A 13,181-nucleotide genomic window follows, 5' to 3' on the forward strand; every position below is an offset into this window, starting at 1 on the left:
CATCTTTCATGTACTCGCCATCCTTATAGTGGAAAATGTCTGTTTAATGCTTTGACACGCCTCTTAAAAAAACAAATCGTGTAGTTTGTTTTCCTATTTATTATTAAGTTTTAAGAGTTTTTAAGTATTCCAGATGCCAGTCCTTTATCAGGTATGTGTTTTGCAGCAATGTTCTCCCAGTGTGCGGTTTGTCTTTTCATTCTCCAAGAGTTTCTTTTTAAAATCTTTTTATTTTGAGATAATTGTAGATTCACGTGCAATTATAAGAAATTAAGCAGAGAGATCTTGCATCCTCTTCCCCCAGTTTCTCCCACTGGTAACATCTTTCATAACTATAGTGCAATATCACAACCAAGGAATGAACGTTGATACAATCCGTCCATCTTATTCAATCTTACTAAACTTTGAGCAATTTTATATGCACGTGTGTGTGTGTGTGTGCGGTTCTATCACATATATAGATTTCTGTGACCACCACCGTAGTCAAGATACAGAGCAGTGCATCACAAAGATCCTTTTAGAGCCGTAGCCACCTCACCCGCCCCCCCCCTCCCGCCTCCCTAACCCCTGGCAACCACTAATCTGCTCTCCATCTCTATAATTTTGACATTTCAAGAATGTTATATAAATGGAATCATGCAGTATTTAATTTTTGAGTCTGTTTTCTTTCACTCAGCATAATTCCCTGGAAATTCATCCAGGTTGTTATATGTATCAGTAGTTTCTTCATTTTTATTGCCGACTAGTATTCCACAGTTTGTTTGACCTTTCAGTGGTTGAAGGACATCTGAGTTGTTTCCAGTTTGGAGCTATTATGAATAAAGCTGCCATGAACACTCATGTATAGATTTTTGTGTGAACACAAGTTTGCATTTCTCTGGGATAAATACCCATGAGCATAATTGCTGGATCTTATAGTAGCTGCATCTCTAGTTTTGTAAAAAACTACCCAACTGTTTTCTAGAGTAGCTGTACAATTATCTATGATATGATTCACATTACATATTCCCACCAGTAATGTGTGAGTGATTCAGTTTCTCTGTATCTTTGTCAGCATCTGGTTTTGCGGCTATTTTTAATTTTAGCCATTCTGATAGGTGTGTAGTGATATCTCATTGTGGTTTTTAACGTGTATTGCCCTGGTGGATAATGATGTGGAACAACTTTCCATGTGTTAACAGTGTCTTTTGAGGAGCCCCTCTTTTCTTTTTGTTATTTACTTACTTATTTTCCAGCTTTACTGAGATATAATTGACATATAAGTTTAAGGTATACAATGTGATAATTTGATGCATGCATATATTATGAAATGATTATCACAATAAGGCTAGTTAACAACTCTATCACCTCATTATTACTTTTTTTCCTGATAAGAACATTTAAGATTTACTCTCTTAGCAAATATATAACATGATATTGTTAACTATAGTTACCATGCTGTATGTTAAGTTCCTTGAACTTATAACTGGAAGTTCCTACCCTTTGCCCAATATCTCCCCATTTCCCCCACCCCCCAGCCCCTGGAAACTACCATTCCACTCTCTGTTTTTATGAGTTCACCTTTTTTTGATTCCACATATAAGTGAGAGCATACAGTATTTGTCTTTTCCAATATATTTCACTAAGCGTAATGCCCATCCACGTTACTGCAAATGGCAGGATTTCCTTCTTTTTTGGCAGAATAATCTTCATATATATCCCCATTATAAACATAAAACATAATATATATATAAAATAATATCCCATTATATATATCACATTTTCTTTATCCATTCATCCATTAGTGGGCAATTAGGTTGGTTCCATATCTTGGCTAATATTGCTGTGTACATGGGAGTGCAACTATCCCTCTGATTTCAATTCTTTTGGATATATACACAGGAGTGGAATTTCTGGATCACATGGCAGTTCTATTTTGAATTTTTTAAGGAACGTGCACACTGTTTTCCATAGTGACTGTACCAACTCACATTCCCACCAACAGTGCACACCGGAGCCCATCCTTTCATGACAGGACCACTGCATGGGAAACAGTCCCCCTTCCTCCAACTTTGGCCTCTTCCAAAACAGAACTAGATGAGGTGTCCTTCCACAGAACCCCGCGCTTACCCCAACATAACTTGTAATTTCCTATTAAAACTCTGTCTCCTTCATCAGACCCTAATCTCCAAGTGGGCACAGGAAGTTTTGCTCAGCTCAGGATCCAGGGCCAGTATATTGCTGTCACAGATCAAGTGCCATTTCTTCAATGAATGAATAATAAAAACCAGAATGACTTCAGTGCTAAAAAGAGGTGTTGGCAGAGAGAAAGAATGGATTGAAGAACTAGCAAGGCACGACGGTTACCACCCCATTAAACCACTCTCCAGGCCAGCTCTGGCGATAAGCCAGATGGCAGACCTGACCGTGCGCATGCGCAGCTCTCCCCGCTAGGCTCGGCCCCGCCCCACCCTCAATCCTTCCCTTCGGGCCTCCCCAACCCGTCAGCAACCAATTAGGGAGAGGAGGAGGTCCTGGTTGGCGCGGTGCTCCTTGGGTAGTGTCCCTAGTTACTGTTGCTAAGGCTTCGTCTCGCCTGAGGTGGCGGGAGTCAGAAGTTTTGGGAGCCACGGCCTGAGAGAGAGGTCAAGGGTCAGTGCAAAAACCGAGGAGGAGATGGTGAAGCAGACTATCCAAATTTTCGCCAGGGTGAAGCCCACTGTCCGGAAGCAGCAACAAGGGGTACGGGTCGGAGCAGCACGGGCGCCGGCGCGGCGGAGCCTCCCAGACCGGGGGAGGGGCGGCACGGGAGGGGCCTGGGCCGGGGTGAGTGGTTCGGCGCCAGGCGCTGGATGCGGCCCGGAGTTCAGCGCACTTGGACCCGGAGCCCGGGCAGCCTCGCAGACCCCAGCGCATTGCTGTCAGGGGCGTGGACAGACAGACACCCAGTACACTCCCACCCAACCTAGCCCTGCGGGTCCAGACTAACCTTCACAGAGCCACATGCGTACCCCCGGACACACTTGTTCACGCAGCGGCAGACACGTGCACGTGCAGGTACGTCTGCGTGTACGCTCACATAGAGTGCGCCTCAGCTGTTCACCGTTATTGCACCTTTCTGGAAGACAGTCACGCAGCTCTGCCCACCCAGGTACACTCAAGCTTCTCTTTCGTCCTCAGGCAAAACGTGCAAGCAAGAGAAACGTGTCTATCCACGTCTGAGATGATAGGATAATAGTTACAGATAAAGATACACAAAGCATACACGGTGCTCTGCACGCAATGGGCCCTTAGAATTTGTTGACTGACTATATTGTTATCAGGAACAGAAGCATGAACGTTGACATACACTCATTGCAGATATGGATAGATATGTATGCATCCTGACACAGAGAATACACATATACTTTTTATTCAGAAAACATTAACTGAGCATTACTAGGTGTTTCCTCTAGGATGCTAAACTCAAAAGGGTACAAAGAAGGTTAAGACATGACCCTTACTCTGAGCAGAGATATTGTACTTTGAATGCTTTTCAAAAGTTGTTTTCTTTCCCTGGGAAGGACCATAGTCATTCTTACCACTTAGATGCTTTGTCTACATTATCCCTGAGTCTCAGGAGAACTCCGCAAGATTGACGTCATTTTCTGCATTTTATAGATGAGGAGGCTGAGCCTCAGACAGGTTAAATAATTTGGCCAAGCCACCCACCTAGTGAGTGGCAGAACCCTGATTTTAATTAAAGATTTTTTTATTCCAAAGCTCTTGGCTCTTGGGACAAAACCTTTTTGCCTCACAAAATAAGGATATAGGCAAGGGCAATCTGAGTCCTGTTCACGAGTCTCTGGAATGGGCATATTATTAATATTTTATCTCTACCCCATATCCACACAGTGTGTATGTATATATGTAACATCATAGCAGCTCATAATTTAGCATTTGCCTCATGTAATTTATGTATTTAAATCAAGGAGAATATAGTGTCTTGTCATCGTCATCATCTTCAGTCTTTTCATTCGTGGAATACATTTAGGAAAAATGCATGAGAAGACTCCAAAGAAAATATTGGCTTTTTTTTTTTTTTTGAGTTTTAAGGAATAAAGAGTATAGAGAGGAGCCATGGGTATCATCCCATTTTCTCTCCTCCTACATTCATTTTCAAGAAGGGTTGTAAAAGTGCATCACTTATAAAAATTATATGTAACATTTCCCTGCCCCGCCCCAGCCCTCCTCAGATTCTTAGCTAAAAATATTGAACTTGTCTACATTGACTCAGCAGTCAGAAACAGGTGCTTGGATATGGTAACATGAGAAGATGGATAGAAGTGGGACTGGGGGTGGTGGTGGGTTGATGGAGAACGCTGGATTTAATTTGAACTTCCTCTTTCCTTAAAATGCAACGTTTGAATATTTCAGTGTGCCTCCTTTTGCATTTCTTTGGTGTGATTCTGTAGAGTGGCTTGTTTGCTACTCTAGGAAGTATTTTTAGGTATCACAGTGTATTTTAATAATGTCAGATTCTTACCGAGATGCAACATTATGCCGCATAACACAAACATAAGAGAACACAGATGAACGAATTTTGAGTTCATCTGTGCCCGGAGCAGAGAGTATCCCTGCTCTTCCTTAGAAATCCCACTTTTAGCACCCTATCCTTTTGCCCCCCAAAGACTGTGTGGTTGTTTCTCTAACTAGAAATGCCCCTTGTAACATTAAACCAAGAGTGATTCAAAGGTGTTTTTTTTTTTCCTCTTCATTTTGTGGCTCCATTACTTCATTAATCGTATTCGCTAAGGCACTATATATTAAATTATGATAATTTATAGATTAATACATTAAAAGATACATAAGAAGATGCTCTGTGATCATTTTAACAATGGCAATGCTTTTCATTTGTATAGTGCTTTGTATATTTTGAAATATTTTCATATTCATCCTTGCATTTGATCTGTCTCCTATTAAAAACAAACTACTCATCTCACATATTTTTATGACTAACGGTAGAAAGCCAATCTATTAGATTAAACAAGTTTTTTCGTTAGGGACTTTTCTTAATGCCTCAAAGAATGGCTTAATGAGAGGAGTTGAGGGTCACAGTACCTACTCTATTGGTCCTTTTTCTCTTCTGAGTACTGAGTGTCACAGATTTTAAAAAATGTGTGGCACCCCTCACTCCTGTATGTTTTATGTCTTATACACACCCCTTTAACTCACCTGTCTAGCCATTAACCTTTAAAATAAAAATAATGTAGTGCCCTATAGTATATAATTTTTAAATGTCTCTTGAGAAAACCTAGACAGAAAGCCTTGGACCTGATGCCATTACTTTCTACAAATAATTTTATTTTACAGCATGACTTTTCTTACATGAGCTTCTCACATTTTAAATGAGAGGGCTCAATAAAAATCTGCTTAGGAAAATGATTCAGACTTTCTGGAGATTTAGATAGGCTTTTACTTATTTAAAAATATGACTTTTCCCCCATAATCAAGCATCTAAATGGGTCTTAAACAGGAAGTATTGCCTGTTAGAAGGAATTTTATTTCTTGATGAAAGACAAGAAGTCTTTTTTAAAAACCTCTAAATCTAATGACTAACATTTTTTATGGTGCATTACAAAATGCTTCCATTTCCATGACATCCTTTGATCCCCACAGCAATCTTGTAATGGAGGCAATTCTGTTTTCTTCATTTTATGTGTAAGGTACCGAGATTCTGAAAGCGGTGGCTGGTCACACAGCTGGTAAATTGAGATCAGTGTTAGACCCAGGTCTTTGGACGTTGAATCGTAGACTTTTCTTTATTCCCCATGATCTCTTTATAGGCTTGACTCTTGCTTTTCCTGGCCAATAAATAAAGGAGTAGGTAACCAAGAAAAGAATCAGGGAATACTACAATTGTCAAGGCGGTTGGCTAAGACCCTTCATTTCCATATCAGCTTAAGGAGGTTAAGTGATTCCTCCCAGGTCATTTTCTAATTAGTGGCTGAGCTGGGAGGAGAATCTTGAAAATGACATCAAAGACATGAATTACATGTCTCCTTTGAAACCACATGTCTTTTATCAGATGCTTGAATATGTCTCGTGGAAACGTTTACTTCTTTGAACATAACTTGAATTAGGGCATTCTTGTGAGCTCTCTGAGAAGGCTCAGACCCAGTCCTTTCATCTCTGTGTCTAGCATTTTGGAAATGCTCAGAAATGCTTATTGGTTGTAGTAAAATGTTAATTTCTGGTACATAATTCCAAAGCAATACTTAGATAATATGTTGTTGTTTTCAGGGCTATTAGCTTCTCAACAATGGAGACAGACACTCCAATACTCAAATTTGAATATTACATCATTCAAAGAGGATTTGAGCTTTGATCGGGCATTGATTTAGGTTTTACCTCTTGTTCAGTTCCATATATTTGTTTGAGTGTGCACAGAGTTTAAAGAGGAAAATTATCCAAATTGTGCTATGTTATGACTTTTTATCCGAAAAGTGCAGTTTTTTAAACACAATTACAATGCATGTCATAATAACATGGTCATTGTTCAAACCATAATTTTACCATTTTATATTCACTTGACTTCACATTTTCAGATTTATTCCGTAGATGAAGATGAAAAATTAACACCTAGCTTGGAGATCATCTTACCTCGTGATTTGGCAGATGGATTTGTGAATAATAAGCGAGAAAGCTACAGATTTAAGTAAGCCTTTTTTTTTTATCTTCATTTCTGTTTTACTATTGAACTAACTCTTGTACTGAATTAATAGCCACTGTGAAATCATTGGCACCATTTCTTGGGGAGAATGTAGTACAGTTCTCTATTTTTTTAAAAATTTATTTAATTTATTTTATTTTTGGCTGCGTTGGGTCTTTGTTGCTGTACGTGGGCTTTTCTCTGGTTGCAGTGAGCCGGGGCTACTCTTCGTTGTGGTGCGCGAGCTTCTCATTGCAGTGGCATCTCTTGTTGTGGAGCACGGGCTCCAGGCGCGTGGGCTTCAGTAGTTGTGATACGCGGGCTCAGTAGTTGTGGCTCGCGGGCTCTAGAGTTCAGACTCAGTAGTTGTGGCGCATGGGCTTAGTTGCTCCACAGCATGTGGGATCTTCCCAGCCCAGGGCCTGAACCCGTGTCCCCTGCATTGGCAGGCAGTTTCTTAACCACTGTGCCACCAGGGAAGCCCGCAGTTCTCTATTTCATCTAGTAGATAGAATTCAAGTTGTCTTTTCATTGCTGTGCCCAAAGTTAAAAAGGGGGTATATTTCTGTATCCAACAGGAGAGCCCAAGATCCCAGCCTTTCTTTACTATATCTGTTTATCAAGTGTTATCTTTTTCCTTTTTGGCCCACTATAGTATAGCTCTTATAGGAAGTTCAGTGCATGACTAAACTTTATTAAAGATGTGTGCTGTATAGGTGAGCCTTCTTAATAACATAAATGGTATACTGACCTCATGTGTACATATGCATGCTCTGTATCTGTACTGTCCAGTGTACCAGCCACTAGGCACATGTAGCTCTTAAGCACTTGAAGTGTAGCTGGTCTGAATTGAGATGCACTGTAAGTATGAGATATATCAAGGGTTTTTGAAGGCTTAGTATGAAATAAAAAGAATAGAAAATAGCTCAACATTTTTTCATATTGATTACATGTTAAAATGATAAAATGTTGGATATATTGTGTTAAAATATATTATTAAAATGAATTTTACCTGTTTCATTTCACTTAAGAAATGTGGCTCCTAGAAAATTTTAAATTACACATATACTCATATTTATGTGTTACATTTTATTTCTCTAGCACAGTTCAGAACTCTATGGTTCAGGTGGAAAGTAGCAAATAGCCACCCCTGGCTTGTCATCAGTGCCCTTGGTCCGAATACTGTTCTGGTAGCCAGGCCTTGAATTTGGGGATTATGGCTGTTTCCTACTGCCTTTATTCTCCAGTTTCAGATGACATCATTTCCTTTAATTCCCACTTTTGATTTCTGGAGAAGTTTGAGCCCAAGTTAAACCCATATTTAGTCTCTGGCCTAAATTTAGGTAGTAGATTCCTGGGTCCTGCTGAAGGAATCCTAATTGCTCTCTTGCATTCCTCTCTATGCTGTTTTTCATAGGCCTTATTTTGAGACTATTCCTGCCCTTGCCCTTTGGATAAAACCATCTCAGATATTTTTGGGTGTTTCTCTCTCTCTTTCTCTCTCTCTCTCTACTTCTTATTTCTCCTCCCCCCTCATTATTATTGTAATTATTATTATTATTACTTTGTCTTATAAAGGTGATTCTCTTTGGTCTTCACAGCTCCCCCCTTGTCTGTCATGTATATGTCTCTCCCAGCGCCTCCACCCCTTCTTCTTCTTGTGTCTCCTTTTACAGTAAGTACAAGCAGGATGGCTAGCACAAGGTTGCATAGTGAGATGGTCCAAACCTTGTCTTTTTGGCTCCTCATTGCCTTTCATTCTATCCTTTAAGGAGTAGCCTTATAATATATGACTTACTTTTCTGAAGGGGGCATTCTCCCACTGGTGTAAGCATGCTACATACCTTAGTAGCTATGACTTAATGACAGATACCCTAGGCCTGTCTCCACAAAGCCGCAGTTTGCTAAAACGTTTTATTCAGCATGATTCTGTTTGAATGCTAAGAAACAATTGGCCATGTTTCTATCCATCGGCCCTGTCCGAAGTACTCTGTATGTTATGTAGATACAAACAGAGTGCAATTTAAACATATGCTTATTGAAAAAGTGCTATCTGCTTATTTTTAAATCTCTTAATCATTCTTTCTAAATCTCTGAATTAAAAACATTGGTTTTAGTATTTTAAATAAAGAAATTAGTAAAATACATATGTTCAGAGATAAATATTTAAGCATTTTAAAGGCTGTTTTCTCCCAAGAAAATTCATGCAATCAATAAATCTTTATTAACCATCCACTGCGTGCTGTTTTAATGGCTAGGTATACAGCAGGGAATGCCACCAAGCTTCTGCTCTTAGGTGCTTACATTTGAGTGGGAGGAGATGGACGGGCAAGGTGTATCTATCAGAAAGTGTTGAGTGCTGTGGAGAAAAATAAGGCAAGGAAAGGGAACAAGGAGTGCTGGGATGAGGGGCAGCAAAGTGGAGGGGTGGCTGCAATATTTCACAGGGTCTTCAGGAAAGGTGTACATTTTAACAAAAACTTGAAGGTGGTAAGGAAACGAGACATTCAGATACCTGAGGGATGGGAATTCCAGGCTGAAGATATAGCAAGAGTGAAGTTCCTGGGATGGGAGAGTGCCTGGCACGTTTGAAGAAGAGTGAGGGATCTGTGTGGCTGGAGGAGAGTAAGCAAGGGGGCTGGAGGGGAAGAAGAAAGTTAAAGGGGCAGCAGAGTGGACAGATCATATGGAACTTTTCCCAAAGTGCTGAGAGAAGGTAATGGAGGGTTGTGAGCAGAAGAATGGAATAATCTCACTTATGTTTGAGCAGGATCATTCTTGCCAGCATGTGGAAATAGACTGTGAGGGAGCAAGGGAGACCAGGCAAGAAATTGTGGCAGCTTGGGCCAGAGTAGTAGCAAGTGGAAATGTTGAGAAATAGTTGGGTTCTGGATGTATTTTGAAGGTCAGAGCCGACAGAGTTTGCTGATGGGTCGTATACAGAGTGTAATGGAAAGAGAGGAGTCAAGGATATACTCTTAAGGGTTTTGGACTGAACCTTTAAAAGGATGGAGGTGTCATTTACCAGGTTGAGGAAGACCGGAAGGAACAGGTTTGGGGTGGGAAGAGATAAGCAATTAACCACATTTGAAATGGTTTTTAGAAAAAGCCTACACAACCTCCTAATAAATGAAAGGACCTGCTAGGAATCAGGAAACCTACATTATGTCTCAAGGCACATTATAGATTAGCTCCACGGCCATGAGTAAGTTGCTTTATCTCTCTGGGCCTCAGTTTCTTCCTCTGAAAAGGATTATATTGAACTTATTAAACTCTTTGATTCTATTTTGCTCTTGAGTGGTTTTCAGAAGGTAGCTGATCATAATGACTTTCCAGATGACTATACAACTGCATTATATAAAGTAAAATGTTTGGGGGTGATGATATTTTATGTTTAATGCACAATGTGTGATTTATTGAAACTCCTGCCATCTCTTTGGTTTACATGGCGGTAGATGTCATTCCTCTTAAGGAAGTGGGGTTGGGAATGGCTAAGTCATTTGCTCAGTCATCACCAACCTGGTAAAAGAAACAAAATAGCCTTAGCATCATCACTTAAAAGCACCGCTGGGTCTGTGCTCAGACATCACAGTGGGTAGCGCTCTGAAGAGCACCTGAGCAGCCGTGTTATCTCAACGTTCCTATCTGAAGCCCTCATACACCTATAGGGTTTTGAGGAGTGTTCTGGGCACACTCAGTAAGTATTGCTGAAATATAATCTGGCCTGCTAAATGAGTACCCAGAGTGCCTTACAATCTCTCTTTGTATATAGTTTCATTATCTGCTTCTTCTAAAGGGTGGTTGATACGCTATAGGAATCTTTTGAAATTAATGTTGATTAAAGTCAATGAATTTCATTCCATTTTATATCCAGCCCAGCTCCAGACATCCTTCTGAACTCCTGAGTAGTGAAAACAAACCTACATTTCATGTAGTCTCTACTTTACTTGAACATGTGCCCAACTCACTTGTATGGGCAGACACACACACCAAAGGTTCCTAAGCACTTGGAAAGCTGCTTAGGACTTGGGTGTTTCAAAGGTTTTGCTTTAATGTACCCCCTCTCGCAATTTTTATTCTGAAAACTTTTAAATATGCAGAAGAGGTGGAGGAATGATGCAATCAAATCTCCTTTACCCTGTGTGGGAAATTCATCAATTGTTAATGTTTTGCCCTCTGTGCTTACGCATGCGCTCTCTCTCTCTCTCTCTCTTTCTCCCCCTTCTCCTTGCCCTCTCTCCCTTTTTTCCTTTCCTTCCTGTTTGTATTGCTCCCTGACTGTTTCTTCATGATGTTTGAATGGGGGCTATACTTGCTGGTTGTGAGTTAACACATTGTATAAGGATAGGTTGTGAGTCTCCCCCCAGGTTTTCGGCTGTGCCTGTGATCCTGTACTAAGCTAAGTCAGGGTGCCATTGCAAGAAGGGTGCAATGGACACCATCCCCCCTCCCCATGGCTTGAGCCTTGCCAGTCGGATCAGGATTTCCTTTATAGGACAGGTCTGTCTTAATATACTGTTTGACTTTTGACTCATGATCAACAAAATGAAACAAACCGTCCTAAGAATTAAGTAGCTGATACTATGGTGCAGTACCTAATTAATGGAAAATAAACTTCAGTTTAAAACTTTAGAACTAAGTTCAAAAATCATACATTTCACAGCTGCATTCTTTTCTTACAGGTCAGACATCAGAAATTCTTTGGCTGTTTACATCCTGTTCTTGGGTTTCCATTTCATGCACTTATCTAGATTTGAATTTGATGCCAATTGCAGACACTGTCCCTCTTGAGAGCTAAAAAACACACAGTTTATTATTTGGTTCAAAGCTGCTGAGGTTTTTCAGAGGAATTTATTGTGCAGATCTTGTCAAAGCAATACTGTTTACCCACCATTTGTATACAGGGGTACAAGAGTACAGTGTGTTTGGGGCTACAGGGCAAACATTGTGTTAGGTTAGGTAAGCCCAGTGATGTAAATATGAGGTAATTTACAAAGCTTTCAGGAGAAAAAATAATGTATTAATCCAATAGTGTTTGAAGGCTCAGCTTTTAAATAATTACTGTTTTCACATTTGCAGATTTCAAAGGATTTTTGATCAGGATGCAAAGCAAGAGACCATTTTTGAAAACATTGCCAAACCAGTTGCTGAGAGGTAGGATTTCCTATATTTTGTTCAGTGGGTTAGTGGTTTTTCATCTTGCCTTCAATTCTCAGATAACTGTGGTAATGTGCTTCAGTATATCAATTATATACTCAGGCTGTAGGGCATGTGATGATGGCAGTACTAATACCTTCTATTCTTACACCTTGTTTGTTTTAGATTTAGATTCTGAGCCTCAAAACAAACCAGTGAGGTAGACAGAATAGCTATTATTACTCCCATTTTGAAAGATATGTAAATCTCTGCGGATTAGAGAGATTAAGTAGCATTGCTCAGGGTTAGTGGCTAGTGGTAGCAGAGTCCTAGACAGTTGTCTAACTGTTAAGTCCAGTGCTGTTTTCTGAGTACAATGTTTCAAACATGTGGTTAGACAGATGAAGGACTGTGACACCTGGGAGGCCTAATTCTGGGTGACCCAACTCTACCTCTGTGTAATAACTCTATTTCAAAGCTTGACTCTTAGCTTAGGTCCCTTTTGTTTCTGTATACCCAGGTAGTGCCAGGCTGCTGACAACTGGAACCAAACTCACATGAGAATAAATGATTCCGAATAAACTAGAGTGCCATTTTATTCATATATGTTGGCAAAGTCTCCTTGGGACTAGACTCTCAAGCGCTTAGATAAGCACACTCTCCTTCTGTAGGGAGTCTCTATGGGAAACTACTAGTAATAAGGTTGCTTTCTGATCCTGAAATCATTTGGGTGATTTTATGACCTAATTAACCCGAGATATATCTATCTTTACTATTCAAATGAAAAATATGTCTACTAAGTAAACCCATTTTTCAAGTCCACTGATCAGTACACCCTCAACCACGACATTTGCTGAAAATATATTGACACACATTGTTTCCCAGACTCCTATCTCATGAATCCTACTCAAAGCACGCCCTTCTCTCTTTTTTCCCAGCTTTATTGAGATATAATCAACACATGACATTGTGTAAGTTTAAGGTATATGTGTTGATTTGACACATTTATAAGTTGCAAAATGATTCTCACCATAGTATTAGCTACCACCTCCATCTCATCACGTAGTTCCCATTTCTTTTTTGTGGTGAGAACATTTAAAATTTGCTCTCTTAACAGCTTTTAACATTTATAAATACTATTAGCTACAGTCACCATGCTGTCCATTAGATCCCTAAACTTGTTAAGCCCTTCTCTTTTTATACTGTCTTCCGTCACAGTGGGTAAAGTATAATTGAGTAGGCTTAAGCTATTTTAGTTGTAGTCACAATCCAACAGCATCTCTTTAGACTAAATTCAGGTCTCCTTGACTGGATGTCACACATTTCTAAAATTCTCTTCTTTTTAGTAATGTTTTGTGTTATGTCATTTTTCAGG

The 13,181-nt window shown here is 39.9% G+C and overlaps 1 protein-coding gene across 1 annotated transcript in view; it reads left to right on the plus strand.

The window, feature by feature from the left end:
- The first annotated feature begins 2,591 nt into the window (after positions 1-2,591).
- The window catches only part of KIF6 (kinesin family member 6), a 397,162-nt gene continuing 386,572 nt past the window's right edge, over positions 2,592-13,181 (plus strand). The window contains exons 1-3 of the mRNA XM_059937468.1: positions 2,592-2,721; positions 6,567-6,676; positions 11,750-11,824. Of these exons, the coding sequence (XP_059793451.1) occupies positions 2,656-2,721; positions 6,567-6,676; positions 11,750-11,824 (251 nt within the window). The 5' untranslated portion in view covers positions 2,592-2,655. The remainder of the gene's footprint in view (positions 2,722-6,566; positions 6,677-11,749; positions 11,825-13,181) is intronic.

Source organism: Balaenoptera ricei, chromosome 11, assembly GCF_028023285.1.
Source record: "Balaenoptera ricei isolate mBalRic1 chromosome 11, mBalRic1.hap2, whole genome shotgun sequence".
NCBI classification, from domain to species: Eukaryota; Metazoa; Chordata; class Mammalia; order Artiodactyla; family Balaenopteridae; genus Balaenoptera; species Balaenoptera ricei.